The following is a 23,859-nucleotide window of genomic DNA, read 5'->3' as shown; positions in this document are numbered from 1 at the left end:
CATATATACAATCACCTATCTGCTTCTGTCATGCGCTGTTGTCGTAATTGCCAGCAGCAGAAGCACTTGATCATCGTCACCTAATTCTCCTCTATAATATTAGAGCTCTTTGTGGTTACTTGTCTCTTTTCCCCTTTATTTCATCTCTACGGTAAAAGTAATTATACAGAGTTAATATTACACAAATCCACAGCTACTCTTCTCAGTGTTCCTCTCATTGGCATCGCCATTAGTGGCTAGACTACTTTCGGACAGAACTTCGCCGCCGGAGAAGCTGCTAATAGGCCAGACAGCCCCATTACTCTTCACAAGGACGGTCGATTTCGGCAGAAACAGTGCCATGGTGTGATGTTCGTGAAGGTTGGTGAACACTTCAACGCGAACACTTTGTACCCCCCCCCCTTATGGAATACCTCCCCCCGACTTATGGAATGAAGTTTCTGACCTTTTGTGTTTTTCACACCCGCGTCAACGACAACACGTCCGAACGACACAGAAAGAGCGAGATTGGAATGGCGAGAAAAAGAGCGGACGCGTACGCACCTAATAAAACGTCTGGAGCTCAGGAGTTGACGTTAAGCTTACTACGACCAGACGATTTAACTGAAAGCACGAACACTGCCGTCAGATCGAAATGGTAACACCGGCACTTATCCATCGCACCGTTCAATATTCGGATGTTGCGGCCAGAGCTGACTTTGTCAATACGAATCTACTCAGCAATAGCCATGGTAACGATACTGGGTGAAATAGCTTCAAACTTCTACCATGCCTGAGCGTCGTTGTAGGAAATTCGTAGTTTCTCTGTGACTACCACCCAATGATCGAGTATTAATTAGCAAGACGGCATCCTTCACCGATAGAGATTACTAATTGTTTTTATTGGCCTTAGATAGATATTTTATGTCGGCCGTATTACAGCAGGTGGTTTCTGCGAAGCGGTGCTTTTCCTATTGTTGAATGGCACGTGACAGCTGTTTCTCCCTCGATTCCATTTTAATTCTGGAACTCTGCAACTAATCCATTCCCAAGTGCAATAACTATGTCGCATGATTTTGTCGCGACTACAGAATTCACGTCTTTCAGGGCGCCGGCGGCGGCGGCGGCGGCTAGTCACCCAGCGATTTGGCGAGCATATGCCACACTGTACACAACAGCTTCAAGTGTCTCCTGTTGAGGCTTTCAAACGACCAGGACCAGCGTAGTCTACTGTTCCTTTCTTCGATTTGCTTTCTTCCCAGCATTCACAAAAAGATGACGGAATCTCAGAAAGCACTTTTTTGTATGTAGATGGACTTGTCTCTTACCGATTTATTATGTTTGTACGTTGTGACTGATGTATAACTTCGAGTGCTGTGATCTGTCCTACCGTATGTACTTCACGTTGTCATTTGAATTTACCCGCTATGATTGCCCATTAGATAGGCTCATTCCGATATCTCATATGCTTATACCGGAAGCGGGTGAAATCCGAAAAGGACGACGATCTTTCGCTTGGGATTGGCTTTTCTCAAAAAGATCAAGTAGTTTTGGCACTACGCGCAAAAGGAGCGGAACTGCTCGCTTTTGGCTTAGTGAACGTTTATCCAGAACCGATAACATCTATTAGTCATGAGAATTTTGACGGATTCAGAAAGCGGACGAGTTAACAACGCCATAAAGAAGGGGTAAGACCAAGAGGACAAAAAGGCCGTAAATAAACAGAAAAACTCATAACAGTAATACAATTCTTGTTGAAGCTATTGTTTATGACATTTTTAGATTAATTACTGAATGAATTAATTTAATATATACGATCAAAGTGTGATCAAAACAGTGTTGTTTGTTTCTTTCGACGAGACCCCAAAAATCCACTGGGTAGCGGTCCATGCTATCAGCTGTAATTCTAAGGAATACATGTTCAACAATGAAGTAGACAATGGTAACACCTTCTTCCCAAACGGTACCAGTAGAATTAGTTCTATAGAGTTATCGAACATTTTTGTGGGCGATCTTTACAAATTGCGTTCACTTGATGCCCGGTTTGTGGGTCCTGGCTTGCCGGTCTTGTTTGCAGTTCCTCGTCTCCACTGATGTCGTGATTGCAGATTGTCGTTGTTGTTGTTGTTGTTGTTAGAATCTCTAAGCTCCAAATTGTGAGTCGGCAGATTTTCCCGGTCTGCTCTGTCGTTAGGTGTAGTTTTCCGAGTTTTGTCGGCCGTAAAGGCATCCCGTTAGAGCACGACGGTAGATAGTAGTTTTATCTACATTCTTCGTTCATTGTTGTTCTCTCTCTCGTTCTCCCTCTTTCTCTCTCTGCTATTCTCTCACTCTTGCTGTCTCACGTTTATCTGTGTGTATTTTTGAAGTTGATATTATGTATTGTTTATGTAAAGAGAGCTTCTCAGTCATCAACATCATCATTACAAGCATAATCATTAACAAAATCTATCGTAATCCTCATCAAGGTTAATGTGGTTCACTGACATAAGGGTCTCTGCGACTCCTGTTGTTGTTGTTGTTGTTGTTGTTGTTAAGCTGCAGAACCGCTGCCTTCTGCTAACTCTGCTTGATGTTCATTTTCCCTATGGAGACGGATTGGCGCGGTTTGAGGCCGACGTCCGTGCACGCCAAATACGAGTAGTAATTATTCATCTATTTTGTTTCTCGCGCACTTTCTATTTCTGTGTCATCAGCATTATCGGCATCACAATCATCAACATTTATGTATACACGTAGTTCAATCGGTCAGAGGGTGGCTTCTTCTCGAATCAGTGTTGGTTGCAATTGAGATATGGAGGCGGTAACAGCTGTGATCTGTCTTTACTCCAATCCCGTTAGCGTAATCGTCCTAGTAACCAAAATCATTATAACCATAATCATCAAAAGATGACATCCAGCATGTAGCAGCTGGGAATTCATTCCGACTTCATCTTCACCGTCAGCGTCCTCATTGTCAAGCGCATTCCTTCTCCGTCGTCGGCAATATTTAGGCAATTTTTTTTATTTTCTGCTTTTCCTTCCCTTCTTTCCGGCGCGTAATCGATCACTACACGTCATCACAAGATTTGCCACCAAACGTATGCACGAAGGCATGAACTTGCGTCAGCGACCGTGCATTTGTTTATTTCGAACAGATACAAACTTCTCGCCAGATCAAAGGGGTTGCACAATTAAGACACAATCAAACTTCTGCTCTCGATGGGTTGCTACTGACGGAGGCTGTTTCTATGGGTCAACCGACGATCGTCACCGACAGACCTGGGCATTCGACTCGATATGATTCGATAGCTAACGTAGAGCTATAGATGTATTCATTTCAGTTATGGTTGTAGTTGCGTTTAGAGATGACTTAGTTCTAGGTGGGAGGCTGCTACGAATGCACGCGGTCGAAATCGGCCACAAGTTGCTTAATATGGCCCAGTTTATCGTGGAGGTACTGGAAATTTTTCTTGGCATTTTGGTACTCTTGGTCGTTTTTGCTTTTCCGGTATTCCGCCATAATCTCGTTTGCGACTCGCTGAAATTCACACCCAAGAAAAATCGGAGCGAGCGATCAAAAAGAAACAACAGAAAATACATAGTGTTAGTGTAGTTTCAAACTGTCGTTTGGCACCACTGTCACTCTATTGTAACATACAGCCGTACGTATCGTGAATATTACATCGTATTAGGTTGCTACCAAATGATTGTTTTGAATTAATAAATACACAAATGTGATTAAAAAGTGACACGCAATTATCTAATGGGTTTTTCTGTTACAGTGACTAGCAATCGCATGAGAATCCTTTCTCGCTAATACAAAACTTACCCTGAAGTCCTCGGATCCATAGTTGCACTTGCGGAGGGTGCTCTCAAGTTCCACGAACTTGTGAGACACCTGATCCAACAACTGGTGGAGTTGTCGGTATCGAGGATATTCAGCTGCAAAGTCACACTTGTAACGGAACCGCTGCTCCTGGTTTGTAATTTCGACGTAACGTGCCACGTACTCCGGCACGTCGCCCGATGGGGAGCTACCAGTAGACTTGTAGTCCTGTTTTCGCCGCCACCGCCATCCCCATAGTAAAGAAATGGTGTTACGCTTATTCTCTACATTATCGCTTAATGTAGTAAATACTTCGAAAGGTGTATGAGAATGCTTTTTCAAATAAAAAAAAATGGTTGTAAGCAGTTTACGAACCTCTTCATTCAGCGGCATTACGGTGCCGCTCGAATCTATCATTAAAAAAAACGACGATTCCGTAATAGAGCAGGATCGCCACAAAGTCGAAAGCAAGCAACAAAAGCCAAAACCAACCTGGGAGCTTGGTGATACACATTCTGGGCTAGATTGGCAATAGCTGGAACCCGTTGAGCCCATGGTAACCCACGGTGCGCTCCTCGAGGACGGCGGCGCTAGAGGCGGTGAGATTGGCGGTGATTTCTTCGATTGACTACCACTGCCTCCGTAGGCGTTGTTGAGCCGCATTCGCTTTGAATCAACTCCCGCACCGGAGTCGCTGAACGATGCCGTCGACGGTGAAACACGTTTTAATGAGTCCCTTTCCCGCTGCTCCCTATCACGTTCACGTCGCTCAAAGTCCCGTTCCCTTTCGCGGTGTTCTCGTCGTTCCCGATCTATTTCGCGATCCCGCTGTGACGTGGCGTTCGTGTAGCCGGGCGCAGCGCCACCGTGCGGGTGATTTGGAGTGGTAGCTTCTTCCGAGTGACTTGATGGAGAATGATTTGAATGCACTCCGGAGTCGGAGCTAACAACCGACGAAGGATTAGAAGGAGTCATCGGTCCCGACAAAAGTGGAGAAACACGAAGTGTCGACGAGTGCCGTGGGAGGCTGTCCTCGCGTTCCATACTTGCACGGTTTCTATGGAAAATATGTAACAATAACAACATACCAGTGATCGGTTAGTCGACTGTGGTAAAAGGACCGCGTTCGTATCGAACTACTACAAGCCGCCGGAAAAAGCTTTCAAACTATAACGTTTCCTGCACATCAGCGTTATTGATGCTCGCTATAAAGACACATTGTTATATGTGAAAAAGGAAGACCACACGCGTGCAAGTCTAAAGTGTGCAAAGTTTTGTGAAATAGTTCAAGCCAAACTATGTCATGCAGCGTAAAATTCAGCAAGTAATTTCATGTTACAACGGAGCGGGTAAAAACTTGAAGCGGCGTCCTAGGTCTACGTACTTTTTGACTGACAGCCTCTCTTCTGCGGTATAAAATGGCCAGTCGTCTTCGTGTACCTCCTGCCAGGCGGCGCGAATAAGATGAAATGTAGAATCCTTGAGTGTGGTTATCTGGGATAGCAAAGCCGTCATACCCTTCTTTTCCGACTCCTTTACGCCTTCCTTAATCAACCGCGCTAAGATCTCGGGCTTCTTCAGTGGTCTGACAGCTAACATATGAATGAGACGTTCCCGGTAAGACCTGAAATACCAAATTAGCCGCGGGTCATTATCACATATTGGAATATTTTCCATTGGCGAATTACAAGCGTTTCGTTTCGAACGAGTTGATAGTACTGCCAAGTGACAAATATTCATGGTCACTGAAAGCTTCGACAGTACTAATTGACGATAGGTTACGTACCTCTTCATGATGTCATTGCTGAAACGGTTAGCTTTGTTGGCTTGAGCAGGGCTGTGGTTTTTGCTGCTCATGGAGACGTTACTATTGGATGAACTAACAAGCGCTGGAGTTTGGCGCTCAAGGGACGTTTGGCCACTGGTGACGGGCAGAGTTGGCATCGAGCCTTCGACTAGTCGCTCAAGTCGTTGTTCGGGTCGTTCAAGACGCGAAGCGGAGCCTCCTGAAAGCGAACTTGAATCCAGCCTATCCGTTTGACGAGCTGAAGGCGCGAGGCTGTTACGGCCTGGCGCCGTCCGAAAGGGAGGGGACGTTGGCGGTGCTGGCGGCATCACCGAACCCGGCGGCCTTTTTAGTTTGACTTTGCGGCCCACGTTTTTTTCGGTGATCTTGATGACCTTGGCGCAGTTCTTTTTGGCTACTTGTTCGGCGGTAGCCATGCGCTCGCGAGTTTTTTCATACGAATCCTCGTTGGCGGCGATCTGCATCTTGTGAACGAGGGCGCCGAGCTTGTCCAGCTCCCCTCGACCCGGACCAGCCCCACCAGGCGTCTGTCGGATGCAGTCGAACGACCCCTGCTGTAAAGAGGCATCTTTGTCCAGCGACGAGACATTGAAGCCGAAGCTCCGCGTGGAATCCTGTCGTAGGTTGGGAATGTGTATCGTCTGCAAGAGGCACAGGAAGATTCGAAACGTTCATCGTAGTCATCCGTTATGTAGAAGAATTAAACAGAATATATACATACATAAGATAGATAGCTGGGATAGCATATTAATCTGGCACAATATTGCACGGAACGCAAAAGCGGATCATTCGTTTCCGCTGCATATGCCCTTCCTTTATGTCACATTTAATAACAGCATGTAAAGTGGCCATATTTCACATACTTCTGAAACATCTTTCCAATGTGTTTATGCTTGGAAGTGACTAAGTGACTCATGCTTATGTAGCAATGTGTCTGATAAACAGTTATTCTCGCATAACAGTAAGCTAATACACATACAACGCGGTTGTCCTGCTTCCCCATACTATCTCGCTCCAAGATACCCTGACCTCTTCCTTAATACGTCTATCTAAATGCATACCAATTCAATACAGGACGATTAAGCGATGCTAATCTCTGCAGATAGCAAAATACAATGGGTAAAGCAGGCAGCTTACATCGACGACCGAGGCCCGGCCGATGGAGCGGACAAAAAAAATTGCAATGCTAGTGGGTCACTATGTGAAATTCCATTATGACGGTCGTTCTACGCTGACAGAGGCGGTAAAGTCGCACCACTGCTGCTGCTGCTGTTCAGCTGACGTTATTGACTGGTTTGTCGTTTGTTGCCAATGTCGTTACTGGAAGTTGTGGGCGAGCATCGGCCCAGGGAAGATACACGAGCGAATAAATCAACGAAATGTTGTATGTATTCTATAGATTTGGTACGCAGCTAGATGCCCAATGAAACGCCACCATAGCAGCCGAGTAGTCTGGCTGGGGGTAACAACAGCGACAGTAGCTTGAACATACGCACACGAAGTGTTAGTTCGATTAATCTTATCGTACGGTAGAGCGATAATATAGACAAAAACGCAAGGCTACTTTTCCCCACCGAACTGAATATCTATCTCTTTAGTTGTGACCATTCTACTCCACAGAAAGCCACTACTAACTAGTTTCTAGCTTTTTTACTGATCCGCCTTAAGCTTAGAAGAATGCTATAGACCCACGCTAACAAATCGGAAGGGCAGGCTTGTCGTGCGTTCCGTCCTCTTAGTACGATTGCGCCTACATGTTACTTTCCTGATAACATCGCTTAAACAATTATAACGTGTGGTTGACTGATTGGCTCAAATGTACTAGATATTCGAAACGGGAAATCGAGCGAACGTGTCAATGACTGACGGACTCGTGTCGAACTAGAGTTCAATGATTCCAACATCTAAGTTTTTGGATAACACCCCTCTTATGTAAATTCGAGTTAACAACGGTTTCACCTAGGTTCTTCTGCTGTAACAGGCCACTATCCCTATATTTGGAAATAGGTGCGGACGACAAGGCTGGCAAACGACAATTTATCTGTTGTTCAACAGGCTACCCAGTTAACGTGTGTAGTAAAAGATGTATCCGCATTGAGTTGCAGCGAATATCTTTAACGTTACAATAATAAGGAACACTCTCATGATCATTCGGTGTGACTGAATACATTATGGTGATATTATTTACCCGACTGGCTACAGCTGTAACAAAACGTCGCGTCAAATATAGAAAGTCATTTACACGTACGATAGTCCGCATGCAATCATCGTCGACATGTGCCATTTTTCGAAATAGTCCAAATGCTACAATTATAGGTACAATGCTTCCAGAGGATTGAAACGAGCATTTTCCGTTAGGTTCGGCAGCTCCCGTTTTACTTGATACGCGCACGCTGCATACGGTACGATGCAATTTGTTGAAAGTCATACCCGTCATCGTCATAGGTCGAAATTCAGACACTGCGCTGGTCACAATACGCGAGCGTTCTGTTTTAGGGACGATAGCTAAAAAGGTCACTGGAGCTAGTTGGGCATTTTAAAGGCCCACCTAACCCCAACGCAACCTTTTTTGCCACTGCAATAACCTAAAATCCACGAAAATATTAGCAGAAAACCGAGTTTGATAACGTAAGTTCATCAGGGCGTTACCGGGTACCGTAATGGCTCTGTTTCTGCATCTGTCTCTGCCTGCAAACATCCATTAGTTAGCGCCTCTAGGAAATCTTTTCCATTTGCTCTTCCAGCCAGAGTGTTTACCCCTTGAATCAAAGCAACACTTTCTGCGACGACTGATATTGCCGTTGACGTTATGCTGGAGTATGCTATAACGTCACAGTTGACGATGAAAACGACTCCCGCCTGCTTCTGCTGCTGCAGACGCGATCGCCGCTATATTACCCACCGTCGCGCATTGCAGGCTCTCTGAATTGATTGGACAACTTGACATGTACTCTGCATAGCTTCCGGGGGTGAATAGTTAGTTTTTGACCATTTTCTCGTTTGGTTGGCACAAGCTGGACTCGTGCGTTCACACTTTAGCTGGCTCATGACATTTGGCTCAGCCGATGCTAAGCTGCACGCGGCAATGCTTCATACATTTTTTTTAGTTTCTTTGCCACGACATCCGTCTTGATGACCACTTGGACGGCCGGAACGGCAATACCAGCTGTTCAGTCTCGTCGTTGTCTTCGCGTAGCAGACGGTAGGGGACGGACGGTCGCGAAACAAGGCTGCGATCACTGCGAAACGATGATGTGTCCACATGATCATCAGCAACAAAACACTTTGTTCTGTGGATCGCTTGCATTGTCACCGTTATGGAAAAAGCTGGCATAGGCCGCAAAGCATTAGGTATTCGATGGAACGAACAGGGACGAACGAGGAGCTAGAGGCAACAACCGTCACTCATCGCATCGCTATTACCAACCATCTTGCTCAAAATGTTATTGATCTATTTCAGGCTTACCTAGCGCAGCAGTTTTGCCCCACCGACTGGCCTTCGGTACCATCGAAAATAAAATCACCCGATCTATTATTGGATGGAAGTCTTATACCAATGAAAAAATGGATTTTCACGTTTCGTCCAGTGTGGAATAGCATAGGAAAAATCTTACGTAATAAAATAGAGAGTTATGGCTTTAGGTGGCCAATACTGACCACACCTTTTACGCCCGAATATCCAGTCGTAGACATTGAACTATTGATTATTAAGCCGACTGACAGCGAACACAGCCGAAGCCGTTCAAGTGTCGTTTGCCGATCTATAGCATCCATACGAAGCTCCCCGCAACCGCTGCCCGATAAAAGCCGATATTGGAAAACGGTTCATCCGGCTTAGGTCTAAGCGTCACATTCACGTCTTGGCATTACGACGCTGTTGCCGCTGGTACCGTCATCAGCAGTGGCACTGCTATTACTTCTACAATTATTACGACCTTTAGGACAAACGCTGCTGTTCTGACACTTCTACCGTCGGCAATCGGTTAAAAAAGAAACCATAATGATACCGACAACAGCAGCAGTGGTAGCATCAATCCACTCCTCGGCGCTGCGTCCTTCAGTGACTAGTAAACGATTTTACAACGCCAGCTGCACTAGTAGTGGTACTAATAACTGTGGTATATATGGTAGCAATGGAAACCCTCCGGTAAGTGCGCACACGCCAACCACTAATCTACATACACACACATCATGGCCCAAACCCTCACCAACTAAGGAACGCCGCTAACCCAGATTTACAGTAACCAAAAGTAGGCGCCGTAAGGCGTGGAGAAGTCAAGGCCCTTCTACATCTACTATGTTAGTTATCGCCGCTGTTGTCATCAGCATCATTCAAGATACAAGCGTAATAGTGTAGACCACACGGCCATCGACGTCGCCAGCGTCAGCGCTGTAACGGGCCTGCGACGCCACCGCCACCGCCGCCACAAATGAGGCGACCACGGAATTGTGTGGAGTAACGACTTGTGCGAATTTCTATAGGTGTCTGTTATTATCTTATCAACCGTTGATAATGACTGCATCCGTATCTGCAGTTAGGTCTTCAGGTGAGCCTATCATCACTTGTAACGTTTGAATACAGGATTCAGTCGTCAATGTACGGCGTATGCATCTCTGCATAAACTCTACATTGAATCAAAGTAGAGAACTAGTAGAGCCATATGGAAAAGTGGTGCATCGTCAAATATGTTCCATAGCTATGCTGAGGTAATTCCGCGGACTTTTACAGTGATATAAGTGATCAGGTAGTATTGCGGGTTTTTCGTTCGTCGTTAATGCCGTTATGGTCCCTATTAGATTACAGTAGCAAGATCTTGTTTTTCGACAGCAAATAAGTTTGTATTCGTACTGTATTGACGCTGCTTTCAAACCAGATAGCAAGACTAGTCTTATAAACGGTGCATTGAAATATCTTGAGTAAGCACAAGCCCGCACAGTAAGGCTCCCGGTACCAAGAACATGCTAGCACATTCTACACGGCTGGAAAATTAAACAAAATGCAAGAAAGGAGTCCCATAGCGATGGCATACAGCTCCTTGAACAATCTACTTACCAGTTTTCATCCTTTGTCTAACATTCCTCCAGCCAGCAGACACACCCGTTACAAAATAATGAGCCTGAGTAAACCTCCTGTGCATGTCCCAAGCGGTTGTGGGTCAGTCGCAGTCGTTAATATAAATGATGGCTTTCGCCATCCCGCTGATTGCTATACGAGCTCAAACTAAGCGGTGATAACGATACAGATGCGATTCTGCGCACTACCACAAGAAAACGGCCTCGGGCCGTTCCTGTTACTGTTGTCAGGCCGCTTCTATTTATAGCGTCTTCTGCGCGAACCAGCGGAAAAAGCTGGTAATGATTGCGAAAAAAAAAAAAAAAACCCGAAAGATACCATCAACTAAGCTATCCTATTCAAGACATTGTTTGGCCGTTCGGGGCGTCGTCACTGCGCCGTTCGCCGATGTGCAGTCGTTAGAGCAACTGCTAACGTAAAATTGACGCAGACGGTTATACAGTAGTGAGTAGAGGAATCAGGGGAAAACGCGTACGTAGCTCGCCAATCTGACAGATCGGTGGACGGGCGATTAGGCAACTCAGGCAGACAAAGCCCAAGTTTGAAAAATCGACAAAAATGATGCAGAGTGAGAATGATAAAAATTAAAGAAAAACTACGGAAACGACGTAGAAGAACAGACCGAAACAGCCAAATTTAATGAATAATCGTAATCGTAGTAGTTCTTAGGACGTTGTGCTATTGCTGCCGCTGGTAATGGGTAACATCTAACGAGCATTTAAGGTTAGGGTGTCCCGAGAACGAATCCATTACCACCGACTCGTTGACAATCGGTAACAAAACCAAAATACGCTATAGCAGGGTAATGCAGTAATGCTCTCCTGTCTTATAATGCGAGGACAGAAAATACACACTCCTGAGAATTGTTTGTGCTGGTATCCTGACTCGAGTCTAACCTAGACCATAACCGTTCCACTCTCGACTATGCTGAATTTAATTATTTTCGCTGGATATTGCAGGAAAAATATCCGTTCTCAGTAAATACTTTTCGCTGTTTAGAACTGCACAACTCTTCTTCGATGAGACTTGAGTTGCTCAGTAAGCCTTGTCATAACCTTCTCAGCAGAGCTCAATAACGTTAAGAACTAGATGATCCTTAATAAACTAGTTTGTCTAGCTAAAAATTTAGTGCCTATAGTTCCGGCAATTGGAAACCTATATAGCCTAATCACGTCAGAGTGGCACTTAGCACCGTAACCCAGACAATGCTGCGGGAAATCACACGCCATTTCTACGGGAATAAATACGTCGACACAACGACCCGAAACACGCCAAACACTACCTATTACGCAACCAAATGTAACGACGACGTTACATCGCCCACTTAGGACGACACGATACTTTTGTGTCATTAATTTTTGGATTCGAAAAACTTGCAATGGAAGAACCGCAACACCGGTATCGGAAACTCCTTCGACGACAGCTGTGCCGTACAAGGACGCCTGCTGGAGAATATTAATAGGAACAAAAATAACAGCGCCCCTTATGAGTCAATAAATTGTTGAATCATAGTCATTTTCATCGACACAATGGTGTCGATTACATATACCATATAATTACTATGATTCAACAATTTATTGACCCTATGATAAGGCGCTGTATATATATATACATCTTTGAGGACCCATTCAATGTTTCGTTAGGCGTACGATACGCGCTACACACCCCGATACATCCCCGAAATTGGCCGTACTCAATAACACCGCACCTTTCAGAAGTACCAGCGTTAAACCGCTATCGCCAAATTTAACATCCCTAGAGCTGTATAGTAACGTTGATACTGCTAACAATGCGGTTGAGATTATCTTGCTCACCCCTTTCAGGTCATCCCTTAGCTACTAATACAAGTCATTCGAATAATGATAGGCCCAGCGCCTCCAACAATTACAGGACAACGTTCGTGTCATCCACCAGCGTATGGAATAAATTGCAATGCACCTAACTTCTGTACAATTTCTGTGAAAGATGCTTGAACGAGATATTCTGCAATCTTCATACTACCGTAGAATCGTGCTTTGGCGAAGCAAATTATGCTACGGTCACTAGAAATGATGACGTTCACAGTGAAATGGCCAGCTTGGACAGAAGGGGGTGCCTTACTGCTGTAGGCTGGAGATATCTCGTACGTCATTTGTCGCTTATTATCTCCCGCTTTCATCTTTGTCCACGGTTTTTACCACACCCGTTCAGTTTGTATAGCTACTTAGTTGGCTGGCTCGCTGGCTGGCTGGCAGGCTGGCTGACTGGCTGGCTATTTAGCGGCTCGTCCAACGATCTGTCCGTACTCCGTTGAAGCGTCTGATCGATCATAGCAAGCTTCTGTCCAAGTTCGTCTCGTTTATTGACGAAGAGGAGAGCCCTGACGGTTGCGGTGCCCCGACGCTCTAAGTAAATTATCATTGTTCTGTCCCTATAACCTTGCGCGCAGTTAATTGGTAACTTCAGTCAATTTCAATCATACGTCACGGCTAACTAGTAAGCCAGCAACTACAGTAAGTCCGAGTCCAAGGATATCATTTAAGCAAAATACACTCAGGCACACGTGCACATCCTAGCTGCAGAACGATACAGTTTAGAAGGAGCAGGATACGGTGACAGCGATCACAGAAGCCAGCAGTTCTGTCCAATAATAAACGGGCGGCCGAAAACACCCAGTAGTAACCGAGAACAATTTCGAACGATTGTGCAACAGTCGCCGCAGATGACAGAGTCTACAGCAGAAGCTGGCCAGAGTTAGTATTGTTCTGCTGCTTTGTGCTATCTCTGTACATGATATGCACGTATGCATGTGCATACTATTGAAGTCGCTATCGTTCACTGCTGCTGAACCAAACACTCATGTCTGGAATCGCCATGGAACACCAACGACAACTAGCAAAAGTTTCTATATTAGAGAGTTGAAAAAATGGCGTATACAAATACATGTAGGTGACAGACTACTGAACCTACGTTTCCTTTGAAACGGGAGCACCGTTTGTCCAGATGACCTGTTTCATCTAACTACAATATATTTTTGAGAACAAAGTTGATAATTATACTCGTAACGGTGAATATCTATCTGTTGCTGCTGCTCACATTAATACCCTTACTATGACATTTTATGGACTCATAGAGCGTAACGTTCCCAACTCGCGCATCGTTCTGTGCTACCGGCCATAGAAATCTATGCAGCCTTTCAAGGGACTTATTTGCGCTCCGCAGAAGGGTAGCCAAATGCTCAGTGACGTTATAGAAGAACGGAACGCGTTGGAAGCATCTGCGGTGTATGTATACATAACGATGTTTAGAAAATCAGTAGTTTGAAGCCAGCCCTGCAGAGAACTGTAATAGAACCCAACCGTACCTTTTCTTCTATAGAACTAATTATTCGTTCACCGAAGAAATAATACCATCATCTTTATAACAAAGAAAAAATACTTAGCCATCGTCACAGTCATTGGCATACGCTACCGTTGCAGAGCAGTATTTTTAGGACGGAACTGGTTTAGGTACTACGGGTTGCTTACGCGGTATCTTCAAAGGATATTCATTCTTAAATCGTCATATTTCATCAACTTTCAAAAATTGTAATACCCCTAATCAGGAAAATCTACGAACATTTTTAATTACTGTAAACTTTAACTGTAACTTAATTAATTGATTATTTAACTTACTGATTTTGAAAATAAACTATAAAAATTGTTCTATTAATCTCCTGTTAAAGAAACAATATAAGATATTATTTCACGCCATACATCTGTCTTATATAGATCTCCTGTTGAAGAAACAGAGATCTATATAAGATAGATGTATGGCGTGAAGTTTTCTCATTGTATACATGCATTTCATGTTTCTCCGTTAGCCTGTTGTTACCTATTTACGCTTTGCTGTTTGATATATTTTATAAAAGCATTCAGCGTTCAGCCGCTGAATTAAAGTAGTAAATAATAGGTCATATTTTATCTACTGTTTGGTAATTCGTTTGTTGATTTGTACAACAATGGTGCTCAATGGTATGTTTGTAGCGAAGTACAAAATGCATCCCTGAATTAGCGTTGTTACCAGATGTCCACAGTTGCCAGTAACATTGACCCGGCTCCGTGATCGTTAGCGAGGCCTTCAACAAGAAAGTAAAGAAAGCCAATCTTGATGTAGGTACTTTTGTATTTCGATTTTTTTAACTGTTTTTTTGGTGCCCTCCAAATACATCTACGTCTATTAGACAGACGACCACTACACCCGACTGGCATTCAATCGTTGTCCTTATTCTAAATGTGTTTTTTTTTGTTGGCTAACTTCGCCATCATTTATTTTTAATGAAAGATACTTATACTGGTGTATATATCTTGTGTTATTGTGCTGGCCGCTTTCCGAATCAGAACAAGTTCTGCCCCTCTACAAGCTACACTGTCTTTGATGTTCAGATTAACATCCTCTGACCAAGCCGATGGCCGATAAACCCTGCACAGCCGATTACAGCGCAACTGAAATTTTCAGAGAGAATCGGATCAGTCTATGTCTTCAGCTCAACAAGAGCTCAATCGAAATCTGACTCGCTGCGTTCCCACAACAAAAAACAACAGTTTGACTTTATTATATGCTTGTCCAGCCCGTACGTCGGCGGTGTCCATATAAGCAGCTCGCGGTACGGGCGCCATATGCGCGCCCTATTAACAACAACTAGTTATAGAACAAAAGCACCTATTCCTGTTATGATCTTTTCCAGGCTCTATCGAATAGACGCCTAATGGACATCATAGCTTAGAGACCGATACCGTGACGACAGCCGTGTAGTAATCGAACTTCCCGGAGCGTTGGCCTCGACAACAAACGGGTCTGCCCGGCGGGCGTGCAGCTTTTACAGAGATCGGCGATCGTGTCTTGGAAACGACCCATACAAACAGCGGTTCGTCCGTCTATATTATAATCTGAATGAACGCGTTTCCCGCATGATTGATCCGCGTAGCAAATAACAGTCAGCTTATATTAAAGCGATATCAACAGATGAAAACTCGACAAAAAACTAAGTTCATATAGTCCAGTCCTTCAAAATGACTTCAATCAAAGCTTTCATCAAAATGATTATTACGACAAGACTCATTGAATTTGATAGTGAGTATTTACCAGAAGCCCGTTTGGTCAACTGGTTAATATGTGAACTACCTGAGTCCTTTAGAACGGTTACTCTTCGATCAATTAGTATCCGTTTAAGTAACGAAAGAAGCGAGGGTTAAGAAGAGATCACTGGCGCAACTGAGCAATTTCAACTCGGTCCAAATACGCAGGAACATGGGACTGAAGTTAAATGAAGCCCTGACGACATAAGTCAGAAAATAGTGAAAAGTAGCTCATTTTTTATCGCAATATTTGCGTTGTCTGTTTCTTTCGATACTAGTTGAAGCTCTAATGGTAAGCGAAGTATATCATTGGTCCATCTTAACTTACCCCTGTGTTCCCGTCGAACTTAATCGACGCAGTTCGGGCTGTGGCATTCTGAAAGAGAAAGAAACCAACATACGTTACTAATGCGCGTATGTAATGATCAGGTTTTTCGGAAAGCACGAACGGTCCTACAGCTCCTATATCGCATATTCTATTACATGATAAACCGTCCGCAGCGATATTGCGATCAAACTCGATTCGAAGGTGTTCGCTGTTCTTGCTGGGCTTATGGTACCCATGGTTAACGTTGCCTATTGTAGGACATATCCTGACACATCCGTCCCGTAAACCAATTCGAGAACTTCACCGATTAACTGTTGCTTTGACAATCGCCGCGCAATTACGACATGGGCGACGTCATAAAGCTGTGCTTATTATGAAGCAAACAGATATTTGCAAGAGCCACTGAACCCGTGGCCTCCACGTTACTTTGTATATTCCAGTTTTCTTATCACAGAAGTACGTCCTTATAATTGGTTTTCAAGTATTACTTCGTTCTCCGATCCGACATGCGATTGATACAGTGTTGTTCCTTTAAGACACGACAGTTACTTCAGCATGTGTATTCATACTTCATACTAAATGCTAGCTATCATGATGGCGGGCGTTGTTACAACCAAAATTCTAACTCGTATGATATAGGGCGTGTACATTATCATTGGCTTCGTGAAAGATTTGCCTACAGTCAAGGACAAGCTTTGTTCAAATTTCTTCCCACACAATCGTCTAAAAATAAAGTGGTCCTCAAATGTCCTAGCTTGTCTTTTCCCCTTTAATACGCCCATAAACGTAGGTGCTGATTCAGGACCTAGAAGAAGAAGAAGAAGGAGATGAGAGAGAAGCTTGCCGTAACGTTAGAAACAATTAATTTAAATAGTTTATCTCAGCACGAGAAAACAATTACCACATTATTCGCGACGGTCGATAAATTTTTCGACGCAAAAAACGCTCAGATAGAATAATCGTACCTATGATGATTGCCTCGCTTTAATTTCGTCAAATAAATCAACGACAATATTATCATATTGATCGCGTCCTACAATTCCAATCCTGTGTTTCAAAAGTACGCTAAATAACGATTCTGTGTGAAGCGATCTTGGAGGCTCCGTTGAAATACAAATACTCATCAGAATCGATCGGCTTACATAAAAACCTTCGTCGATGAACAGCTTTCTAAACGATGATGATGGTCATCGTAATAACTATGAAAATAAAAGGTGAAGATAACACACTTTTCGAACCCACTTCGAAACGGATTGCTTACATACTTGGGAAAAATTGCTAGTGTTTTTGTCGCATAATAATAAGCATAACGCTAAAGCATTCTCGTTGTTAGCTGAACGGCCAGTCAAGGACAACTGGAAACGAAGAGGAAGAGGGAAAATAGGATAAGATCAATAATATCTTACTAGAACACCATTTCGGCTCTCGTACGACACCTATTTACTCAGCCTCATTTTCGAAAACAAAAAAGATTTCAACTTTGTCTTCACTCAAGACCGAAATCGCGCACAAGTAAGACAATTGCACAGGGGCAGAGATATGACGGCTACTATAGTCAAAAGGTTGCACGGGAAAAACGTGTTCTCTTGCCATCGGAATCCCCAATTAATGGGGGCAACTGATTTTTTTTTGTTTACAGACGGGCAAAAACTCCCACTGTAACTATACATACAATGTATCGAATGCGTTCTCAATTGAAACCACTGTGCAGCAGAAAGCATCATTATGACCATCGACGTTCCCATTCAAGATAACGGGGGAGGTCGCTTTAGAATAATGGCAATGTAGAAGGAGTAGACCTTCATCGTGTCCTAATGGCCGGTATCGTAGCGACCATCATCGTTATCACTGCCGATATGGCCACATTCATGACCACATAAACGGTAACGCCAGTATTACGCGATTATCAAAATCAACAATGACAGCAAAAGCGATATTTTACACTAATAACCGTAGTAGTACGTAAGTGGCACTTCCGTCAAGTCCGCCACAAACACGACCCTACGATAGTCGCATGGATACACCGAAGCAAGCGTCGTTGCTACCGCCGCTAGCAGCATCTTCCGTTATAAAGAACTCCTATGGAATACTCGGTGTCGGCCGGACTTCGTCACTAGTGACGATCGGACAATCATCACCTGGCGGCCATCGCCAGTTACACGGCCGACAACTGCCGAATGTTCAAGCTACCATGATGACTGCCCCTATCGTTGTTCATGTTGGCGCTGCTGTCGCAGCCTGTCTGCCGCGCCGCAGTTATTACCATCATATCATATCATACCAAATAGAAAAGTGCTCCGACCCTAGCAGGTTCGTTCACGAGAGCCTGCAACGGCTTCTCGGCTTGGTCAGGGCAGCACGATCTGTCCGCCTGTAGAGCATGGAAACAATAGCATCACTTGCCCGGTCATCCATCATTCGTTAGAAGAGATGTCTATACGGATAGTGGCGGACAACCAGGCGGGCGGACGGACGACAAACGAATTAGTTAGTGCCCCAGTACGAAGTACAGTGATTAGCGCGTCACTAGAAGAGGCGGCCTAGACAGGCAAACGAGTAAACGCAGTAGGGAGCAGCAGAACATGTAGATCATGCTCTGCTCCCTGCTGCGGCTTCAGTGTTTCTGTTTTGTTGTAAATAATGCCCCCTCATAGAATCGACACTATTTGACCGGCACTGACAAGCACATCTGTAGTTAATATATTAACGGTTTAGATGTTAATATTGTCTATCCCACAGAGGTTTGTATTGTTCGAATCGTCGTAGCGTCCTTCACATTTGTGAGTGATGGTAGCGAGTAGTGGTTGCTACCACTATTATCATAGCAAAGGGAGCGTGCGCTCTATCAAATGGAAGTTAATACGTATCGATGTGATAAAAAATTTAATCGATTATAGCGTTCATTAATGGAAAACTTGCTGCTACAAGTTTAGCTGTAGATTACAGGCGGGCCAGTTCTCTGACAATCTACTAGCTATGAAAAATTGAACGCCTTTAAGGCCAGCTTGCTTCGAAGACATTTACAGTAGACCAGATGAAGTAAACCTACTGTCCCGCTTTGTTTCTAGGCGCACTTTAGGCACTTGTCAGGGCATCAATAGCGTTGAAAAAATCAACCACACTGTGCAACTTGAAGACGCCAAGGAAGGAACCAGCACACTAAAGATAACTAATTTATGTACCTATTAAAATCAGGCATCACGTACAGACGAAGCGTAAACGATTACTAATTACAACAAATCAACAAAAAAAACGACTACGATTAATAACTTAATTATGAAAACCCCACAGATAGGCCGACGCTGCTGATGGTTATGCTGCATTGCTAATGGCATTCTTTAGTATTTTAGACCAATGCAGGACAAACGTACGCGCGTCTAGCGTTCGCATGAAGAGTTCCCTCGAAAAGGCGATTAAGCCATTTTTTGGTTATCTTGAGCAATGTACAGTCTCTAGATCCTTATGATGCGCTTGATAGTCGCTCGATACATCTTGAGAAAGTTTGCCCTCCAGAAGTCCATATACAGACAGCAAACACGGCAGGAAAATCCCGAGCTCTCCGTACAATACAGTCAAAGACCATTTCGATACACGTTGCCATAGAAACAATGAAAACAAGATGTGTCGGACTAGGTAAAAGTGTTCACTAAAAAATACAATACTGTTATTTACTTTTTCAATACAACGACACTCTTGTTTCAACAAAAGCAGATCTAGTCCTTTTGCTTGGAGATCCCTTGTAGTATATATTAACGAGTGACTACTTCTTGTATTCTAAACCGCTCGAAGCGTTCGAGCTCGGACACTGTTGTATAAAAAAAACATCTGCTAATCTTTATGAGGCAGAGCGGATGACGGAAGCACAACGTCGATAAGACTTCCCATCAGTCAGTATGGAGTGGATGGTATCGTTCTGACGTTATGCTTCGGCGGCCATACCCGGGGCAAATACATCAGTGTATCGACAGATGTTCAAGGATACCTTATACCGTCTGATAAAGTAACAACTTTTGCTCAATTTCCACTGCTACCAAGTGCCGGTGTAACGTTCGTTTATGGTGAGGAGACACAGCACATGGTCGAATATATATATTTCGAACATAACAAAGTCGGGATTTTTTCTACCGTTAATCATCTATACACTGTTAATTGCTAACAGGAAGTCGTTACTTAAACAAGGGAGGGCATCATCATAGTTATTACTGTGACTAAGAGAATGTTGCCTGAATGAAACAGCCTGTTTGGTAGAGGCATTTTGCCCACGACCCATAGAATATTTGAATGCAGTTATCGCGATTATGATGCGAAGTGGGAGGTGGCTTGTCCCACCAGCATTTACCCCAACAGCGAATAACCGTAACATCGAGTAAAATGACTGTAGCTGAAAATGTTGCTAATAGCAACAGCGAGGAATAATATTGTAATAGGAGTCTAGAGCATCAATTACTTTCAGATTTTCGGCCATCGATTCCGGGGGGGGCAGACGGACCTCATAGAAAGTGTTGCTGGGTGTGACACATCGTGTGGAGTTGTCATTACAACAGCCAGACCTACAATATGGTAATAGATGAAACAATAATAATCGTGGGGTTTACTCTAACGACAGACCGTGTCCGCTCAACGGTAACATTGCCCTTTTTTATTCTTCTATCGGCTTTTTTGTGACTGCTATAGTTGGCCATTGCAGTTATGGGTCATTCTGCAAGTAATTTTCGAGCGACTGACTACTTTCCATAAGAATCTGGTTCACATCGAAATCATTCGAAATCGTTCGGCGGTGAAACCTAACGGTTTCACCGCCGAACGATTTCGGTGTGTCGCTGCGTCTCGCTTGATATTTCGTTAACATGTGCCCAGTTTTTTCTACCGCCAGAGTGGGGCAAGAATAGCTGAAATCGTAGCTACTCGTATTGTATTCGAAATCATCGAAAACAATCGTCCCCCGAAGCAAAATTATGCCCAAGCCAATCTGTTAACAGTATTGTCATAAGATCATAGTCTTCTTGAGGAAGACTAGCCTATCATCAATGGCTAGAAGTTCGCATAGCTTAGACAAACTTAGCTACATGAGGCGTAAATGGCCGTTCAATGTCAATTTATATTATTATTACACCTGAACCTAAACACGATGACGACGCGAAAATTACAATGCCATCACGGCCAGCTTTTAGCCATAACTGTCTACAGCGTCGTATGATGATGACGCGGCATGACGACTGTTTTTCCTCAACGGCGACGGAACGGCGTACGTTGCAATTTCTCATTTTGCTATAAACACTACTGTTTCTATAGCCGGCAGGCGGGTAGAGCGGACGCTCTCAAATGTGATTACCGCAATAAAGACGATGAACAAAAAGAAAAGTTAATGAGCGAACTAAGGGCAGATGATTGGGACTGGGACCGAAATAATTGGCCAACAAAACACGATATAACAAACCATCTTCGATAAGGTCGTATTAGATACGGCGCAGGTCGTAAAGGTGCGGCTTGTGGACGCACGGTGTAAACATGCTACGCTATACGTACCACGTTATGGATAGGACAAACACACACACACACACACAGAAATATATATACCAGGTAACGCAGTTCGGTCAGAACCTCAAATTAGGATACAATGAAGTAGCTACTATCGAGATAAGTAGTTACGTACATAATATGTCGACATTATCTAAGTCAAGCTAACATCGGTTGCGCTATTTTCGGTCACAGTTCAATAGGTGAAACAGCAGGTTTCAGATCATCTAGTTCGTACAAAAAATAGTAGATAAAACCTGTGGTGTATCCAGCATACTTCGAAAACCACTTGTCAAAACTTGTCAGAAGCATCATGTAGAGGTCTTGAGACGCTTAAGCGTATCGTTTGCTATAGCAGCAACAATTGCCACAAATAGTGTAACACAATGAATAAAATTGTTAACAAATTGGTAAACGTACACGATCAGACCTGCGAAGCGTAACTGTGACAAGATGCTGGTTTACGCTGACCTATACGTACTCAATGCCTCTGCGTAAAACGATATGATCGTTCCGTACCTCTAGATTGGTAGAACGTCTGTGTATGCAGTTCAATTGTCTTAGTAACTATGCCATTGTGTGGTTCATGTCTCTTTCGATTGGCAACGTTTTATGCGACATTCTGCTTACTCGTCCCCACCATTAACACTGGGTAGCAAAGCCTTACAGAGAGCATTGTAAAGATAAACTACAGTCGAAATTCTATCTTTTTCGCGGTCGACTACAAAGACGCTGCTGACGTCTGTCTCTTCAGCGGTGAGCTTTGTTTCGCTTCACGCATTTCGATTTGACGTCGGCTCAAGGCCGACTTGAGCTGCGAACGTCGGCGGGACGCCGGCCAAAGGCCAATTCAAAACCGATCCAGTGTCGTTGCATGATACACAGCAGATTCATTCACTTCATCGTTGTTATTGCCGCCGCCACCGCTGTTATCGTATCTTTGGTAGCGTGACCACAATAGCTATTAAGCCACGCACAACTGGCGTGTATGCACAACGGCGTTCCCGCCATACGTATCAAGAAAATGAGCTTTCGTAGGTAAAAGCAGCTAAATAACAAACCAAGCGAATCCATCAAGCGATTGAACTTTACCGAGCGAACTGGTCAGATCGTTGGGTGGTTGATTGACGCCATTGATGACATTGATCACACAAAGCGACGACGGCACAGGCATTTGACGGAGCTGATTTGCCAAGACTTAATATTGCCAGGTTCCATCCGACCCACTGGTGAAGATTAATTGACAAAACCCAGTTTCCGAAGCAAAATCCTGACTTGGAACAGCTGCAATACCAGCTAATCACAGCAACCACGGCATAACGCAGGCGTGTAAGATTAATCGCTGCTTTTTAAGAACCTTCAGGTTTTTTTTATAGCAGACAGATCAGTTCGATCCACTTTAGTTAACTATAGTTAATTTCTTTGGGCCAGTACTTCCAGCAGGATGTCGTTTTAAGTCAGCTTGATCCTGATGGAACTGTTATGCGTTTCCTTATTTGTTCCTTATGAAAAGCTTCGTTATCGGACTGCGCGGAATTTTCCTTTTTAGAAAAAGTGTTCAATTCGACGTTAAGAACCGCACACTAACCCGCAGTGACAGCTGATATTTTTGCTGAACCTCCCAAGAAATCTATCCGATTGCTGGAATCGCTTTTTAAATAAAATCCTTCAAAATGTGCAAAAAATTGGTAGTACAGCTAAGAACAGGCACACCCTGACCAGCCTGGTTTGGCCTCAGCAACGAATGCGACTCGTGTACCAGTACGCCTACTACGGTTATTACAGCCGTAATCAGGCCGCTACCAGAACCGTCGCTTGGTGATCCTCAGCCGTCCGTCAGTGCTGCGTGAAACGGTGATACCATAGAAAATTACTGAAGTTGCAGACTCTCACCAGACAGTGGTAGCCAGTATTAGCTGATAAAAGAAGCAATTTCATTCTAGCAGGCAATTGGTACAACTATTTCCGTTCAGCGAATCGACATATGGATACTAGTCCTCTAAAGGCCTGTTTAGCGTTTTTCTTTTTTAAGATAGTCTTTTTACGAAGATGAATCCGATTTAAGTAGACGCGTGCCGTTAGCTTTACCAATTCTGCCAGCTTCATGAGAGCGACCCGAAGTTAGAGCGGGCAAATGTCGCATCGCAGACCTAATTAGCACGCCTGCATTAAGGTGGACGGCTACCCACAAGTCCAAACCTCTAAGCGCTCACAGTCCAAATTGGCTGTAACCACATATAATGGTGAATG

General features: G+C 44.0%; 1 protein-coding gene across 1 annotated transcript; it reads right to left on the bottom strand.

Annotated features, from left to right (window-relative positions):
• Positions 1-1,713: 1,713 nt before the first annotated feature.
• Positions 1,714-22,783, bottom strand: Su(Tpl) (Suppressor of Triplolethal). The gene is made up of 7 exons (XM_022854277.2): positions 22,671-22,783; positions 16,093-16,390; positions 5,574-6,235; positions 5,172-5,411; positions 4,280-4,844; positions 3,791-4,015; positions 1,714-3,499 (listed from the first exon to the last, which is right to left on the bottom strand). Exons 1-7 carry the CDS (start codon positions 22,781-22,783, stop codon positions 3,353-3,355), a joined length of 2,250 nt encoding a protein of 749 aa, XP_022710012.2. The 3' UTR covers positions 1,714-3,352.
• Between the last annotated feature and the right edge of the window lie 1,076 nt (positions 22,784-23,859).

This window comes from Varroa jacobsoni, unplaced genomic scaffold (assembly GCF_002532875.2).
Source record: "Varroa jacobsoni isolate VJ856 unplaced genomic scaffold, vjacob_1.0 contig03025, whole genome shotgun sequence".
NCBI lineage: Eukaryota > Metazoa > Arthropoda > Arachnida > Mesostigmata > Varroidae > Varroa > Varroa jacobsoni.
The sequence above is the reverse complement of the archived record's forward strand: the minus strand, read 5'-3'. Positions and strand labels throughout refer to the sequence as shown.